The 18,233-nt window shown below is 44.9% G+C and overlaps 1 protein-coding gene across 11 annotated transcripts in view; it reads left to right on the top strand.

The window, feature by feature from the left end:
- Nucleotides 1-4,127: 4,127 nt before the first annotated feature.
- LOC110486461 (RNA binding protein fox-1 homolog 2) overlaps nt 4,128-18,233 on the top strand; it is a 39,030-nt gene continuing 24,924 nt past the window's right edge. For 5 of the 11 annotated variants that reach the window (XR_005035550.1, XM_021558086.2, XM_036941145.1 and 2 more), the window contains exons 1-2: nt 4,828-5,095; nt 10,309-10,359. Coding sequence is in view for 10 of the 11 variants with exons in the window: in XM_021558086.2 (XP_021413761.1) it covers nt 4,850-5,095; nt 10,309-10,359 (297 nt within the window). In the remaining variant the exon portion in view is untranslated. Of the gene's footprint in view, nt 5,096-10,308; nt 10,360-17,741; nt 18,159-18,233 lie in introns of those variants that run through there. The other 6 variants (XM_036941152.1, XM_036941151.1, XM_021558083.2 and 3 more) reach the window with 6 other exon arrangements.

Below are 18,233 nucleotides of genomic sequence, written 5' to 3' on the forward strand. Positions count from 1 at the left end.
TGAAGATCTCGTACAACGATGTGTACTACTCCCTTCACAGAACACTCTAATGTACTTGTCCTCTTGCTCAGTTGTGCACCCGGGCCTCCCACTACTCTTTCTATTTGCTCTAACCAGAATAGAAAGAGTGGTTGGAGGCCCGGGTGCACAACTGAGCAAGAGGACAAGTACATTAGAGTGTCTATTTTGAGAAACAGATGCCTCACAAGTCCTCAACTGGCAGCTTCATTAAATAGTACCTGCAAAACACCAGTCTCAACGTCAACAGTGAAGACGCAACTCCACGATGCTGGCCTTCTAGGCAGAGTTCCTCTGTCCAGTGTTTGTGTTCTTTTGCCCATCTTAATCTTTTCTTTTTATTGGCCAGTCTGAGATATGCCTTTTTCTTTGCAACTCTGCCTAGAAGGCCAGCATCCCGGAGTTGCCTCTTCACTGCTGATGTTGAGACTGGTGTTTTCCATCCACAATAGCTTGGCTATAGTGGAGCAGGTAGAGAGCTTCAAGTTCCTTGCTGTCCAAATCGCTAAGGACTTAAAATGGCCCACAAACATACGTGCAGTCGTGAAGAACGCATGACAGCGCCTCTTCCCCCTCCAGAGGTTGAAAAGGCTTGGCATGGGCCCTCAAATCCTCAAAAAGTTATACAGCTGTACTATTGAGAGCATCTTGACTGGCTGCATCACTGCTTGGTATGGTAATAGCACCACGCTCGATTGCATGGTGCTACAGAGGGTGGTGCGGACAGCCCGGTACATCACTGGAGCTGAGCTCCCTTCCAACCAGAACCTCTATATCAGGAAAGGCCCAGAAAATTGTTAAAGACTCCAGCCACCCAAGCCACAGACTGTTCTCTCTGCTTCCACATGGCAAGCGGTGCTGGTGCATCAAGTCTGACACCAAGAGGCTCCTGAACAGCTTCTATCCCCAAGCCATAAGACTGCTAAAGAGCTAACAAAACGGCTACATGGATTATCAGAGTTGACCCCTGAATTGTATTTTTGCACTGTCTCTATGCACACTCACAGGTCCCTATACAGTCACGCACACAGACACTCCAACACTCACGCCATCATTTGCTCACACACATAATATGCACATACATTTATACTGACTCTACAGTCTACTGCTGCTTCTCTTTTTATCATATACAGTGCCTTGCGAAAGTATTCGGCCCCCTTGAACTTTGCGACCTTTTGCCACATTTCAGGCTTCAAACATAAAGATATAAAACTGTATTTTTTTGTGAAGAATCAACAACAAGTGGGACACAATCATGAAGTGGAACGACATTTATTGGATATTTCAAACTTTTTTAACAAATCAAAAACTGAAAAATTGGGCGTGCAAAATTATTCAGCCCCTTTACTTTCAGTTCAGCAAACTCTCTCCAGAAGTTCAGTGAGGATCTCTGAATGATCCAATGTTGACCTAAATGACTAATGATGATAAATACAATCCACCTGTGTGTAATCAAGTCTCCGTATAAATGCACCTGCACTGTGATAGTCTCAGAGGTCCGTTAAAAGCGCAGAGAGCATCATGAAGAACAAGGAACACACCAGGCAGGTCCGAGATACTGTTGTGAAGAAGTTTAAAGAAGCCGGATTTGGATACAAAAATATTTCCCAAGCTTTAAACATCCCAAGGAGCACTGTGCAAGCGATAATATTGAAATGGAAGGAGTATCAGACCACTGCAAATCTACCAAGACCTGCCGTCCCTCTAAACTTTCAGCTCATACAAGGAGAAGACTGATCAGAGATGCAGCCAAGAGGCCCATGATCACTCTGGATGAACTACAGAGATCTACAGCTGAGGTGGGAGACTCTGTCCATAGGACAACAATCAGTCGTATATTGCACAAATCTGGCCTTTATGGAAGAGTGGCAAGAAGAAAGCCATTTCTTAAAGATATCCATAAAAAAGTGTTGTTTAAAGTTTGCCACAAGCCATCTGGGAGACACACCAAATATGTGGAAGAAGGTGCTCTGGTCAGATGAAACCAAAATTGAACTTTTTGGCAACAATGCAAAACGTTATGTTTGGCGTAAAAGCAACACAGCTCATCAGCCTGAACACACCATCCCCACTGTCAACCATGGTGGTGGCAGCATCATGGTTTGGGCCTGCTTTTCTTCAGCAGGGACAGGGAAGATGGTTAAAATTGATGGGAATATGGATGGAGCCAAATACAGGACCATTCTGGAAGAAAACCTGATGGAGTCTGCAAAAGACCTGAGACTGGGACGGAGATTTGTCTTCCAACAAGACAATGATCCAAAACATAAAGCAAAATCTACAATGGAATGGTTCAAAAATAAACATATCCAGGTGTTAGAATGGCCAAGTCAAAGTCCAGACCTGAATCCAATCGAGAATCTGTGGAAAGAACTGAAAACTGCTGTTCACAAATGCTCTCCATCCAACCTCACTGAGCTCGAGCTGTTTTGCAAGGAGGAATGGGAAAAAAATGTCAGTCTTTCGATGTGCAAAACTGATAGAGACATACCCCAAGCGACTTACAGCTGTAATCGCAGCAAAAGGTGGCGCTACAAAGTATTAACTTAAGGGGGCTGAATAATTTTGCACGCTCAATTTTTCAGTTTTTGATTTGTTAAAAAAGTTTGAAATATCCAATAAATGTCGTTCCACTTCATGATTGTGTTCCACTTGTTGTTGATTCTTCACAAAAAAATACAGTTTTATATCTTTATGTTTGAAGCCTGAAATGTGGCAAAAGGTCGCAAAGTTCAAGGGGGCCGAATACTTTCGCAAGGCACTGTATCCTGATGCCTAGTCACCTTACCCCTATACATATCTACCAAAGGAGGTTGGTGTCACCTTAATTGGGGAGGATGGGCTTGTGGTAATGGCTGGAGCACAATAAGTGGAATGGAATCAAACACATGTTTTTTATGTGTTTGATGCCATTCCATTTGCACCATTCCAGACATTATTATGAGCTGTCCTCCCTTCAGCTTCCACTGATTTGATTTATTTAACCAGGCAAGTCAGTTAAGAACAAATTCCTATTTACAATGACAGCCTACCCAGGCCAAACTCTAACCCTGGGAACACTGGGCCAATTGTGTGCCGCCTTATGGGACTCCCAATCACGGCAGGTTGTGATACAGCCTGGAATTGAACTAGGATCTGTAGTGACACCTCTAGCATGGAGATGCCGTGCCTCAGACTGCTGCGCCACTCGGTAGCCCAAAGATCTACCTCTATTACTCCAGTATCCCTGCACATTGTAAATATGGTACTGAAGCTGACTGACCCTGTATATATTATTCTTACTTACTTTCTCATGTTTTTCTTATTTCTTGTGTGTTTTTGTTCTATCTTATGTTATTTGTTATTACATTGTTATTCATTACAGTTTTGTTGGGTTTAGAGCTTTGCAAGAAATGCATTTCCCTGGATTTGTGCATGTGACATTAAAAACTTGAAACGTGTCACTTGCATGTCCATTGATTAAGTTGTTTGATATCCACCAGGCGTCGCACTATCATAAAAAAACATGCTTTCATATCAGTCCTGTAAAATAATTCGCCTTTGAAATTGCCTAGGTTTGAGTGGTTTATAATAGATCATATTTAACATGTGTGCAGCCAGGCCTATACTACCCTGCGTCTTTTCTCACACATACGTATTCTACATTGTTAAATTGCTGGTTGTGTGTTATTTTAGGCCTATCCCAATATATTCCCTCTTTATTTTAGAACCCCTCCCCTCCGCTTCATTAGCTGTATCACCGCCATCTGACTAGTGAAAGTCAATTAAAGCGTCGTGGGGAAACTCTTTATACTCTATTCCTTGATTTGAACACTCGCTCAAGCATGGACGCTTCATGCAGAGGGGTGGTGGGGTGTGCGCAGTCGTAAAAAAAAAAGAAGACAAATACCTCGCCATAAATCGTGGCAAGCCGTCTCATATTTTCACACAAACAATCCCCTAAACATAAACATACCAATTTACACGATAAATGTTTACGAAATTAAATTATTTCAATGTAATCTTTCGGTAATGACAAAAGCCGTAAAAATACATTTGAGGGAGGCTACGCTAAATGAAATGCCACTGTGTATGTTATGGTGAAAAAAAAGAGAAGGGGGGTGCAGGAGGGAATACGACAGAGGAAAAGGAGGGGAATATAGAGAGGGCAGATCTAGGACCCGTCTAAATTGTTTACCCCTATCGTAATCTTAGCACATGGAGAAAAAACTGACACCAGATCAGTGCACTCTCTGCGGCCCGTTCCACACCACACCAATCGGGACGTACACGATAGAGAGGAAATCGTGTTCCTCGCCAGTCTGTACACGCCACTAGAATTCACTGAACATACTGCGAGAAAAAGAAGGGTGATAAAAAAGGCTAGGAGAAAGAGAAGGTGAAAGCAAAGAAAGGCTTAAAAAATATATTTGGTTGGGAGCGGAGGACGCATTGGCTTCGCAAGGAGAAGATTAGTGATTCAAATCATTTCCTAACATTTTCGATATTCGGCGAAGATAGAAGTATCGTTAGCTAGCTAGCGGAATGTGTAGCTAGCTAATTAGCAAGGAATTAGTGTTTTGTATTTACTTGGTTTACGTGTTCTATTGTGACTATTTTTCTAACGCTAGTAATCGTGTGAAATGTGCACGAGCCACACATGGTCATGGTGTTATGTATTGATTAGACAATAACAATCTTGCTAGCGGTACAATACATTTGGCCAAGAAGACCAGCTACAATCAGCTATTTGCACATTCAGGGAATAGCATTACTTATCCCAGGATAGGGAAGAAGTAAAAGGTTTTAAAAAAAATAGCTAGACTTGTAAGTGTAGACTATCTGCCGTCCAATGTTAATGTCGACCGACGTCGCATCCATAATGTTACCCGTTTCTCGGGGAATGATGGACCGGGAAAAGGACATTGATACAGCGACTGGACCCCACGCGAACACGACCGGGGGTCCAGCAGCAATCGTCCGGGGAATGAAACGAGGGGATCCTGAGCAAACAGCTGCAGCTTTGACCGAATTAGCAGGAGCAGAGTGCAAACGGCCAAGGATAGACGGGACGGTGGGTGTTGGTGACATTGGACAGGTAAGGAGTAGAACATCAACAAATGAAGCCACATTGCTGTTTGTTTCCGGTCAATGTGTTGTTTTCATTGAATGTGTGCAACATTGTAACCCCTGCATTAAACGATTTCATTTCAATAGCACGCTACGTCTATTGTTTCAAGAACATCAGTGGGTCATGATTCTGCTGACAGGCAGGCCCGCCTATCAATAGCATGCCTCGTCGCATCAACTGCAGTAACGAGCGTGCAGTAGAATTACAATCTAGGTACAAAACGTGTCTTGCACATTGTTCTGTGCTCGTGGCAGCTACACTAACACCATGATTATGGCCGAGGCAAAGGTAATATGATAGCCCACAGCTTCTCGGCAGTGACAGTTACGCTACAGCATATATCCGACGATACATAAATGCCTTTCATGAATTTACGTGCACTGCAGATATGTACACACTGCTATTCCCGCCTTTACCATTATGGTAGGTCTTTGTCGTTGGACATCACATCAAAGCCTCCGACACAGGAGGGTACTCGCATTGGGAACAGTAATTTGTGCCAGTCCCCCTGGTCTGTGATTGGAGCTAGGTGCTAAAAAGAGGAGAGAGACAGGGGGTTGGGGGAGGGGTCACTATGGGAGAGACAAAGAACAGACCCCTATTCGTGAATAAGGGAGTAGGAAGGAAAGGGGCTTTAGGATAGGATACCTTGCCTCTAGCTATGGGCCTCTCCATGACTTGACTGCTGATACAGCATAGCAACAGTACTCTGCTCTTCGGCTAAACAGTGATATTACATGCACATACAGTATCTGTAAGCATCATTGAAAATAGCTGACATAGTGTTTTTGTTTGAGGCAGCAGTCAAACATGGTTCCGGGTCAGCTGTGGGTAATTGAATCCTGGGGATTGGGAAAATGTTTCAATTGGTACTGCTGCATACCTATTGCAATGACAAATGGGCAGGCCATGTTCCTCACACCATATAATGGATGAATGGTGATGACAAAAGGTTACGTGTAGCTGGTGTGACAATGAGAGGTGCAACAGGATCTCGCTGCCAATCACTTATATTGATCTCCTGCCATTGTGGATCAGGCTGGAAATACGCCCACAGGAGAGAGGGAGGAAACAGGAGGATAGAAGGCAGGATTTACAGTATGAGAGAACATTTTAACACGAGAGAAGGAGAAAGTTGTAGAAAAATCCTCTATGCAGCTTAGGTTTGACGATAACTAAGGGTAAACATTAGGAAATTACAATGGTGGTGCTTAATGTAATTAAGTAGGTGACATCATGTTCAGTGCTGAGAAGATGAGTTCACAAAATATTTTTGGTGTGTCGATGGGTAGCTATTTGATGTTCATTGCTACCCAGAGGACAGGATGGGTAACAGCCTAAATCATGGCTGACATATTAAATGGGAGAGGAGTGTCCTCTCTTCTCCATCCTCTTCTTTGGTTTCCGTCATCCTCCCCCTAAGGCATATTTCCAGATTGCTAATTAACTCCTGGTCCATAGAATTTGAGTGTGCACTGCCTGTGAGACAAACCTCCCCACCCCTGCTCACTGTCTCTACCGTCCAATCTCTCTCTCTGTTTCCCACTATGCAGTATTGATGTGCCCTAGCCTAGTCCAGCCTGATAGTGTACAGTGTGCTCTATATGCCTCCCTCCGGCTCCCCGAGAGCAGATTTATCCTATCGTTGGCAGTAAAGAGGCTTTGTGTCGCGCTAACGAGATCAAAGCTCATTTAGGAGAGGGCATTAACCAGACTGATCGCTTCAAGGAGAGGAGAGTAAAGGGGGGAGAGGGTGGGCGAGTGTTGAAGAGGAAACTACGATATAAACAAACCATTAAGATTATACAGTTTTGCACAGATAAGCTCCAAAGGTGCAGTATTCCTTGAAACTATCAGGCTACCAGGGAATGTTGACTAGTAATAGCGGGAACATTGGCTGTCATTAAAACCCCAAAGAAAAAAGTAGGAGTTATAATGTGCAGCACACTAGTGGACACTCACTAATGGTTGTCACTGAACTTTGAGCGCAATGCAACGGTGTCACCCTTGACCTTTCACCCCTTGAGATAAGCACAAAATTCTCTTCAAGATGTTGCTCAACACAACAGTGCTCAAACTCCCCCCCCCCCTCCCCCCCTTTTTTACAGTCCGCCACTCATTTAATCAGATGCAGGGCCTGCCACTTACACTCGCATGTTAACCCTGGACACTGGTTGTTGTCACCTCCCCTTCTACCCCGCTGCCCCCAAACTGTCATATGTACTTTCATCTCCGCCTGCGAATGTCTCCCTGTCGGTAACGTTGATTCATCCTGTCTTCTTTCTCCTTATTTTTGTCCCCTCTGCTCCTCAGCGTACCACCCTCTGTCCACCCCTCCATCTCTTCTTCCCCATCCCCCTCCTCCCTCACCATCTGTTGACCTCATGCCATTTTGCCCTCCTCCCTCCACTGCTCTCTTTTTCTGCCCATTTGCTCCAACTCTCAACTTCTTGACTTTTCCTCAAATAGAAAGTGGGGGAGAGAAAAACCCAGCAGAGCGACGCCCTTTACTTGAGCATACAGAGAGAAAGTCACTGTATGAGGTGTGTGTACATTTCTGATCCGTAGAGTCTGGAGCCCTGGCCCTCAGAGCAGCCACACCTCATAACTACCCCTCTACTGTAAATGAGTGTAATTAATACCAAAGTAGTTGGTACCCTGTTAAATTACTGTCTGTATCTGCATGGAAGAGGGACTGAGTTTCGTTGAGCGTAATAAAAACTTGAAAAACTTTACAGACAAAGCAGCCCTGATATGCAGACCAAAGCGCCATATGCCCCGCAAAAGAAAGTGTGTGTGTGTTTTAACAATGAGTATCAAGTTCAGACCCCCCTCCCCCACCCTTTAAGGAAATATAAGTCACATGACATTCTTGGGGTATGAGTCATTGTCTCCATTTCTTGGTCTCTTCTTTTTGCTGTATTTTTCACTTCTTGTCTTTGTCTTTCTTAATCCCCACATTCTTCCACCCCTGTCTTTCTCTCCTAATTTCCATCTCACTCTCTTGTTCTTTCTTTTCCCTCCATCCCCCATTCGTCTCCCTCCCCCTTTCCTCCAGACAGATTGATTCCAGATGTTACCAAATTCTTCTCCTCTCCCTCCCCCTGTTCTAACCTAAAGTCCTCCCTCTTCATCCTGCCTTTCTACTGGAACAAATCATTTTTTTACTGCAGCCTTATGTATCATGTGGGGTAGTTCTGGTTTCCAAGTGATGCGCTACATTGTTTTTCCACTGATGGTGCCTTGTAAACACGAGTGTGTAACTCTGACATTGCCAGAGGCATTGGAGACCTGCATCCTTTCAAATGTTCAGTGTGTCGCATCATCATCAGTCCTCCACTGTCCAGTCTTTGAAGACTACCAGTGTTTTTACCTCGTGTGTTGCTGAATACAGCACTGTCCGTTCCGCGGCTCTCCCACTTTAATGCGGCGCACTGAAGAGTGTGTTCCCCCAGGGGACTAGGCACGAGGGGGGAATTGGTTCCAGATGAAACAGGAAGTGGAGAGGGGGAGACAAAGAGCGGGCTGTTTTATGTAGGAGAGGTAGACCGGACACTGCTGGACTGAGTAGCATACATCTCACTCCTCTGGCATGAGTCATGTATGCTATAGTCTGTACTGTCCAGACAGCATCAGTCTGTCACTCACTTCTGCTGCTCACGACTTAAACGCTCTCTGTGCCCTGTCAAATGTTGTCCTTCTCTACTTGTTTGATTGACCTCATTCCCCTTTCCTTCCTCTGTCCCCTCCCTGTTTTTGCTCTGCCACTCCCTCCCTCTACCACCACCATGTCTCATTGTGGCGTGGCTGTGGAGCCCCATCCAGGGTTAGTGTAGTAAGCACAGCCAGCACAGCTAGCTTTCTGAGAGGGCATCTCTCCCGTGCTGTCGCCATGGCATCCTGAGTCAGACCTTTCCCATGATTGGTTGAAAAAATTATAGTAGGGAGGGACCAATTCCCCCAGGAAGCAGGTTGGGGCAGAAGCAGGAGGTTACCTCTGTCTGTTTACAATGAAGAGGCCACGACCACCTTTTTACTACATTACACCAGCACTGGCCTCTCACTGAATGGAAGCTAATGGAGATAATGTATGAATTTATAATGAGTTTCTGACTCTCGTCTTTTAGCACAAGCACAATGGAAACATATTCGCCCTTTTTAACACGTGTAGGATGTTCCACCCTCCTTTCCCTGAGAATGATTGTTACTCTGCCTATTTTCCCTGCACAGTGTACTGCTAGCATGTCAGACGGGATCGCTGTAATCGTCTCTCCTTACTGTTGTCAATATCATCGTTTGGTTTAACTTTTCCCCTATTGTTATATCCTGCCCCCTCTCCCCCGTTCTTTTCCCTTCCATTACATTGCAATGAACAATGGCTCTTCTGCCAGAGGGAGAGGGAGGGGTCGACAGAAATAATCTAATTAGAAGTAATTACAGATCAATTAACCACAACACTAGATTCTGGGGCATGACTGGGGGAAGGGTGCTCTTTGTTGTTGTTGCGGAGTGCAACTTGTTTTGTCTGCTGAATAAGGACCTGGCCTGGCTGCAGAATGATTCACCAGCTGCTCTACATGGTTGAGGCAGCGCTCCGGGTCTAAACCAAAAGAGTCATCATGTTAACTTGTATAATCCTTTATGAAATGTGCCACCTTAAGTTCCCTGCTTCTTTCCTGCACCATACGTATTTTCATAAATGTATTGGGCTGTAGGGTATACCGTAACAGATAGGGCTGGGAACTGCCAGGGCCCTCACGATACTTAGGTGCCGATATGATATGAATTGCGATTCTCACGATTCTATATGTGTTGTGATTCCAAACATATTGCTCACCCTACGTTTGCTGCAGAGGGACTAGAGCGAGCCATGAGAAAACGAGTTTTAATGAAAGTGCTGAAAACAAGATGGAGAACAAGCTAAGAAGGAAAAATACAAACATAATTTTGCAATAATGCAAAAATGACATCCTGATATCTTACTGTATACATTGTTCCCCCATCACAAGTAACAGCTAGGCTATTTCTCCTCTGGAGCATATTACTTTGTTAGGGGTGAAGATTGAAGCTGAAAAGTGACTTCACTGCAAAATGTTAGACTCATGTTGAATCGCATCACATTTTCCAAACCCTTACCTCTCTCTCTTTCTTTCTTTCTTTCTTTCTTCTTTTTTTTTTAGAACAACGACCCTTTAACCCCAGGTTTCCTTGGATACCCACCCCACAGCCAGGTAAGAGTACCATCTTACTGAAGTCTCCTTTAATTTAGGTATAGTTGATGGATGTATGGAGTTTCATGAAACACGTTATAGTACTATTATAGTACTTCAAAGGCCCAACACGAACATCGCCTACAGAAACTGTGACATTTTCTCTGAATCAATTTGATCTGCTTGGCTGCTGTGCACACTTTTCCACAATCCACATTCCCCTGCTCTCTTTCCCCTTCTCGCTCTAATTTCTTGTGGTCTCCCTCCATATCGAGTGGTGCAGCGGTCTAAGGCACTGCATCTCAGTGCAAGAGGCGTCACTACAGTCCCTGGTTCGAATCCAGGCTGCGTCACATCCGGCCGTGATTGGGAGTCCCATAGGGCGGCGCACAATTGGCCCAGCGTCGTCCGGGTTTGGACGGAGTTTTAAATATCACTTCCAGTAATGAGTTCCTTATGTGCACCAGACAGGGCTGTTTCTGAGAGTCTCTTATCGGTCTGGGAGCAGCAGCACAGTGCTGTGTCTTCTGTCTGTTGTCATGGCTGAGATGTGAGTGCAGGTCTCTGGCAGAGCCACAGGAGGGGGGTGTTGGTCTGCCTGCCTGCCCTCCCTCTCCTCTCAACATAATGGGTCTCCACAGCTTTATCTTCATTGTGTTTTTTCCTCCAACGTGCGTTCCTCTACCCCTGCCATCTCCTTTCTTGGGAATGCAGCTCGCTCGCTGCTTGTGCTGGAGAGAGGGGGAGGAGGAGGGGTGGATGGATGGAAAGCAGAAGAGGCAGGAGAGAGGGAAAGTGAGAGCATCGGAGGACAGAGACTGAAGCAAGTGAGCCACCATATTGAAGTTAACCTTTCTGTGGTGAGGTAATATATAGGCTAGATGAGTGGTATTCAAAGTGGGTCACGGGGGAACTGCGGTGGGGTTGCCAAAATATTTTTTTTTAAATAAAAATTAAGAGTGCATATTATTGTATAGGACAATATACAAATATTTTTAGGAAAGATAATTTAAAAAATACAACTTTATTGAGTAAATGTAATTGTTTTTCTTTTAATTTTGATAAGAGATGAAAATGTAATGAATTAAAGATTATTTGTTGATGTAAAAATAATTTTACCAATGTTAGATTTGGAGAGAAATCCCTGCGAAAAAAATGGGGATGCCAGAAATTCCTGCTGAGGCAATTGGGCTAGAAACGTCTGAAGTAACATGCATTTGGTAAGGTTGTTAAAATAGTTAGGTTCCCATGTGTTTGTTTGGATCATAACTTACTTATTTGATTCAAGACTAGTCAAACATACAACAAATGATTTAATGCTAGCTAGTTCTTAGTGATGTAATCGGGTACACATAGGTGTTGAGCCGGTTGTCATGCAAAGGGGTGGAGGAGTTAGTCTAGCCTACACTCTAGCTGGAGTTCCTAAGAGCTGTTTTGCGCTGGTTGATCTACCTGTAGCTTTGGCTGTGTCAATGTTTATAATTTAAAAAAATATATTTTACCTTTATTTAACTAGGCAAGTCAGTTAAGAACAAGTACTTATTTTCAATGACTGCCTAGGAACAGTGGGTTAACTGCCTTGTTCAGGGGCAGAATGGCAGATTTTTACCTTGTCAGCTCGGGGATTCGATCTTGCAACCTGTCAGTTTCAAGTCCAACGCTCTAACCACTAGACTACCTGCCGCCCCTGCATGGTGGCTTAGCCAAAACCCTACGTATGTGGGTTTGTCTGGAGATTGGTAGGGTCCTGTAGTATGAGTCTAGTGCCTCTCCTCATCATGTTTAGGCTACAGAAGCCATGATGATTATGACGGTCCCAGTCAGTCAGTATATATTTTTTTATTTTTTATTTCACCTTTATTTAACCAGGTAGGCTAGTTGAGAACTCGTTCTTATTTACAACTGCGACCTGGCCAAGATAAAGCAAAGCAGTGCGACACAAACCACAACACAGAGTTACACATGGAATAAACAAGTGTACAGTCAATAACACAATAGAAAAAAAAGTCTATATACAGTGTGTGCAAATGGCATGAGGTAAGGCAATAAATAGGCCATAGTAGCAAGTAATTACAATTAACACTAGTGATAGATGTGCAGATGATGATGTGCAAGTAGAAAAACTGCTGTGCAAAAGAGCAGCAAAGTAAATAACAAATATGGGGATCAGGTAGGTAGATTTGATGGGCTATTTACAGCTGCAGCGATCGGTTAGCTGATGTATAAAGTTAGTGAGGGAAATATAAGTCTCCAGCTTCAGCGATTTTTGCAGTTTGTTCCAGTCATTGGCAGCAGAGAACTGGAAGCAAAGGCTGCCAAACAAGGTGTTGGCTTTGGGGAAGACCAGTGAGCTATACCTGCTGGAGCGTGTGCTACGGGTGGATGTTATCGTGACCAGTGAGCTGAGATAAAGTGGAGCTTTACCTAGCAAAGACCTATAGATGATCTGGAGCCAGTGGGTCTGGCGACTAATATGTAGCGAGGGCCAGCCAACGAGAGCAAACAGGTCGCAGTGGTGGGTGGTATATGGGGCTTTGGTGACAAAATGGATGGCAATGTGATGGACTGCATCCAGTTTGCTGAGTAGAGTGTTGGAGGCTACTTTGTAAATGATATCGCCGAAGTCAAGGATCGGTAGGATGGTCAGTTTTACAAGGGTATGATTAGAGGCTTTGTTGCGAAATAGGAAGCCGATTCTAGATTTCATTTTGGTTTCATTTAATGAGTCTGGAAGGAGAGTTTACAGTCTAGCCAGACACCTAGGTATTTGTAGTTGTCCACATTCTAAGTCAGAACCGTCCAGAGTAGTGATGCTAGTCGGGCGGGTGCGGGCAGCGAAGGGTTGAAAAGCATGCATTTGGTTTTACTAGCGTTTAAGAGCAGTTGTAGGCAACGGAAGGAGTGTTGTATGGCATTGAAGCTCATTTGGAAGTTTAACACAGTGTCCAAAGAAGGGCCAAATGTATACAGAATGGTGTCGTCTTCGTAGAGGTGGATCAGGGAATCATCCGCAGCAAGAGCGACATCGTTGAAATATACAGAGAAAAGAGTTGGCCTGAGAATTGAACCTTGTGGTACCCTCATAGAGACTGCCAGAGGTCCAGACAACAGGCCCTCCGATTTGACACACTGAACTCTATCTGAGAAGTAGTTGGTGAACCAGGCATTTGAGAAACCAAGGCTATTGAGTCTGCCGATAAGAATACAGTGATTGACAGAGTCGAAAGCCTTGGCCAGGTCGATGAAGACGGCTGCACAGTACTGTCTTTTATCGATGGCGGTTATGATATCATTTGGTACCTTGAGCGTGGCTGAGGTGCACCTGTGACCAGCTCGGAAACCGGATTGCACAGCGGAGAAGGTACGGTGGGATTTGAAATGGTCAGTGATCTGTTTATTAACTTGGCTTTTGAAGACTTTAGTATACAGTGACCACACAGTGCTGTATCTGGCTCTGATTATATAGAAGAGATAACTTCTGACTGTTGGGTCAGTTGTGCAGTATTGTGTTGTGCATTTACTGCAGCAAAATCACATCCATACCTGAGGACCACAATGGAAATAAGCCTCCTGGCTTTGTGTTTTATCCTTTAATCTGTATGTATGTATTTTTGTTTCGTAAACAACAGGTGTGGACTCACAGTGAAATGCTTACTGAGGGGGCCCTTAATTTGTTTTAACATTTTTATTTTAAACTTTATTTAACTAGGCTAGTCAGTTAAGAACAAATTCTTATTTACAATGGGTTAACTGCCTTGTTCAGGGGCAGAATGACAGATTTTTACTAGGCTACTTGCCGCCCCAAGGTAACATCAACGTTGGCACAGGTGGGATTCGAACCCACACCTCCATAGAGACTGGAGTCTAAATCCAGCACCTTAGAAAACTCACGCTACCCAGTTTAATAACAATACAGAGAAAGACTTTTTAGAAATAAAAGAAAAGTAAAACATGTAATAATAGATACATAATGAGTAACGATAACTTGGTTCAACGGGTGCCAGTACCTAGTCGATGTGCAGGGGGTATGAGGTAATTGAGGTAGATATGTAAATATAACTAGGAATAAGGTGACAGTAAACAGTAGCAGCAGTGTATGTGATGAGTCAAAAAAGTTTGTGCAAAAAGGGTCAATGCAGATAGTCCAGGTATCTATTTGGTTAACTATTTATCTAACTATTTAGCAGCCTTATGGCTTGGGGGTGGAAGCTGTTCAGGGTGCTGTTGGTTCCAGACTTGATGCATCGGTACTGCTTGCTGTGCTGTAGCAGAGAGAACAGTCTATGACTTGGGTGGCTGGAATCTTTGACTTTTTTTTAGGGCCTTCCTCTGACACTGCCTGGCATAGAGGTCCTGAATGGCAGAGAGCTTGGACTCGGTGATGCACTGGGCCATACGCACTACCCTGGGCCATACGCACTACCCGCCTTGCGGTCGGAGGCCGAGCTGTTATCATACCAGGCAGTGATGTAGGCAGTTAAGATGCTCTCAGTGGTGCAGCTGTTTAACTTTTTGAGGATTTGAGGGCCCATTCAAAATCTTTTCAGCCTCATGAGAGTGAAGAGGCGTTGGTGTGCCCTCTTCACGACTATGTTGGTGTTTTTGGACCATGATAGATACTTAGTGATGTGGACATCAAGGAACTGAAAGCTTTCGACCCGCTCCACTACAGCCCAGTCGATGTGAATGGGGGTGTGCTTGGCCCTCCGTATCCTGTAGTCCACGATCAGCTTCTTTGTCTTGCCGACGTTAAGGGAGAGGTTGTTGTCCTGGCATCACACTCATTATAGGCTGTTCCATCGTCGTCTGTGATCAGGCCTACCACCATCGTGTCGTCCTGAAACTTATATTGATTGTATTGGTGTTGTGCGCAGCCACGCAGTTGTGGGTGAATAGGGAATACAGGAGGGAACTAAGCATGCACCCCTGAGGGGCCCTCGTGTTAAAGGTCAGCGTGGTGGATGTGTTGCCTACTCTCACCAACTGGGGGTGGTCCGTCAGGATATCCAGGTTCCTTAGCTTAGTGATGAGCTTGGAGGGTACTACGGTGTTGAACGCTGAGTTATAGTCAATAAATAGCATTCTCACGTAGATTTGTCTTTTTGTATGTGAATTGGAGTGGGTTCAGGGTGTTTGGGATCATGGTGTTGATGTGAGCCATGACCTGCCTTTTAAACCATTTCATGGCTACAGATGTGAGTGCTACGAGCCATTTAGACGGGTTACCTTGGCGTTCTTGGACACAGGGACTATGGAGGTCTGCTTGAAACAAGTTGGTATTACAGACCAGGTCAGGGATAGGTTGAAAATGTCAGTGAAGACACTTGCCAGCTTGTCAGCGCATGTATGCGTCCTGGTAATCCGTCTAGCCTCGCAGCCTTGTGAATGTTAACCTGTTTAAAGGGCTTACTCACATCGGCTACTGAGAGCGTGATCGCACAGTTGTCCGGATGAGCTGGCGCTCTCACGTATGGTTCAGTGCATAGAAGGCATTTAGCTCACCTGGTAGGCGCACTTCATTGGGCAGCTCGCGGCTGGGTTTCCCTTTGTAATCCGTGATAGTTTGCAAGCCCTGCCACATCAGAGCCAGTGTAGTAGGATTTGATCTTAGTCCTGTATTGACGCTTTTGCCTGTTTGATGGTTTGTCGGAGGGCGTAGTGGGATTTCTAATGTGTCTGGGTTAGTATCCCGCTCCTTGAAAGCATCAGCTGTAGCCTTTAGCTCAGTGCGGATGTTGCCTATAATCCATTGTTTCTGGTTGGGATATGTACGTACGGTCACTTGGGGACGACGTCATCAATGCATTTATTAATGAAGCCAATGACTGATGTGGTATAGTCCTCAATGCCATCGGATGAGTCCCGGAACATATTCCAGTCTGACTTGTAAAACAGTCCTGTACCCTAGCATCCGCTTCATTGGACTGCTTCCGTATTGAGGGTGTCACTGCTACTTCCTATTTGAGTTTTTGCTTGTAAGCGGGAATCAGGGGATTAGAGTTATGGTCAGATTTGCCAAATGGAGGGGGAGGGAGAGCTTTGCTATGCGTCTCTGTGTGTGGAGTAAAGGTGGTCTAGAGTTTTTGTTCGCCTCTAGTTTCACAGGTTAAATGCTGGCACAAATTGCGGGAAGACTGATTTCAGTGTTCCTGCATTCAAATCACCGACCGCTAGGAGTGCTGCCTCTGCATGATTATTTGCTTATGGCCTTATACAGTTTGTTGAGTGCAGTCTTAGTGCCAGCATCGGTTTGTGGTAGTAAATAAACAGCTAAGAAAAAATAGATGAAATCTGTCTTGGTAAATAGTGTGGTCTACAGCTTATCATGAGGTATTCTAACTCCGGCTGGACCAGCCTACTACTTTAATAGTCTAATAAATTCAATCTACCTAATTAGTAGAGCTATGTATTGTTCGTTGGTATGTAGGGATACATTTATTGGCCTTCAAATTAATATTGCCATATCAATATATAATCCACCATGGACAAGAAAATATTGATTAGGACTATTGCATCAGCCCAGAATGCCCATATCAGTGCATCCCTATATGCATGGCCTCATGATGATCTGTGTTTTTTGGGGGAGGGGCATTGTTTGAATGTATGTGTGTGATGGAAATAGCCCTTTGTTTGAAAGCATGTGTGTGTTTGTATTCCTGCCAGGGTGCACAATAAATATGGCTGTGCATCTGTGTGTTTATCAGTGTGTTCAGTCTGTGTAGTTAATCCTTAGATCATCCCCCATTCATCCTCTCATCCTCCTCACTTACACCCTAATCCCGTCATCCCTCGCTCTTTCCCCCATCCCTTTATCCTTTTATCTCTATCCCGTTATCTCTCGCTCGCATCCACTGCCTCTCTCAGCCTCTCGCTTACCCCTTTCCCACCACCTCCCATCACCTCTTTTGGTCCCTCTCTCCCTCCCTCTCTCCATCTCTCTCTCCCCTCTGTAGTAGCCAACCTCAGCAGATGTCTGCATACTGGCATAGACGTTTTGCAGGCAGGGCAGAAAATGGGAGAAAAAAACAAGAAGTGCAGGGGAACTGCACTCCTCTCTCCCGTCGAACCCCAACAGTACTGTAGATTAGGAAATGAAAAAGCGCAATGCAGATTAATAAATATACATGTTGTGAAGGTGTAGAATTGGGCCGTAGCAGTTTGAAGCTGTTTCCTCTCTGGGTAATGAACATGGGGAGGTGAGGGGGAGCTGCCTGCCTGACTGCCTGCCTGCCTGCCTGCCTGCCAGCCTAACATGGGGTTGACAAGCTGCCATCCAATAAATAAATGATTAAAAAAACCTGCAATGCAGTGGGTAGCGTTACAGTGTGAAACGGAGCGTCTTCTTCTCAGGGCTGCCAAACAGCAGCTCCTTCCTTCCTAACCTGTCAGTACCTAGCCTGAGAGGGGAGGGGATGGAGAGACTGATGGATAGGAGGGACCCAGCCAGGCTCACAGAGAGGGAAAGTTTGAAGGGGGATGGAACATGCAGAAGCCATGACCGAGCAGAGCAGGAGCGGTAGTGTGAGTGAGAAGTGACACACGTCGGAGGAAGAAGAGACTTGCGCTGTCAGAGGAGAGAACTGACAAGGGGCAAACAGAGAAGAGGGGGAGAGTGACAAGGACACAAGGCTTGCGTGGTGCTAAGGCAAGGGGGAACACTGGCGGAGAGCGAGGGAGAATTTGAATCTGTGAGAGACGTGGACAGAAGGTGCTTCCCGGCGGATGGTAACAGACCACATTCAGAGTGGAATAGAGAGAGAGAGAGACTCTTCCTTCCTGTGCAGACAATGATGGGGCTGTACTATCCTGCGGTGTTGACGGTGAGTTCATGTCATAGCTAGTTTTCTGTACGCTCCTATCCAGTATAGCAGGTTTAGACCTGGAACAACTAAAGA

Source organism: Oncorhynchus mykiss, chromosome 13, assembly GCF_013265735.2.
Source record: "Oncorhynchus mykiss isolate Arlee chromosome 13, USDA_OmykA_1.1, whole genome shotgun sequence".
Lineage (NCBI taxonomy): Eukaryota > Metazoa > Chordata > Actinopteri > Salmoniformes > Salmonidae > Oncorhynchus > Oncorhynchus mykiss.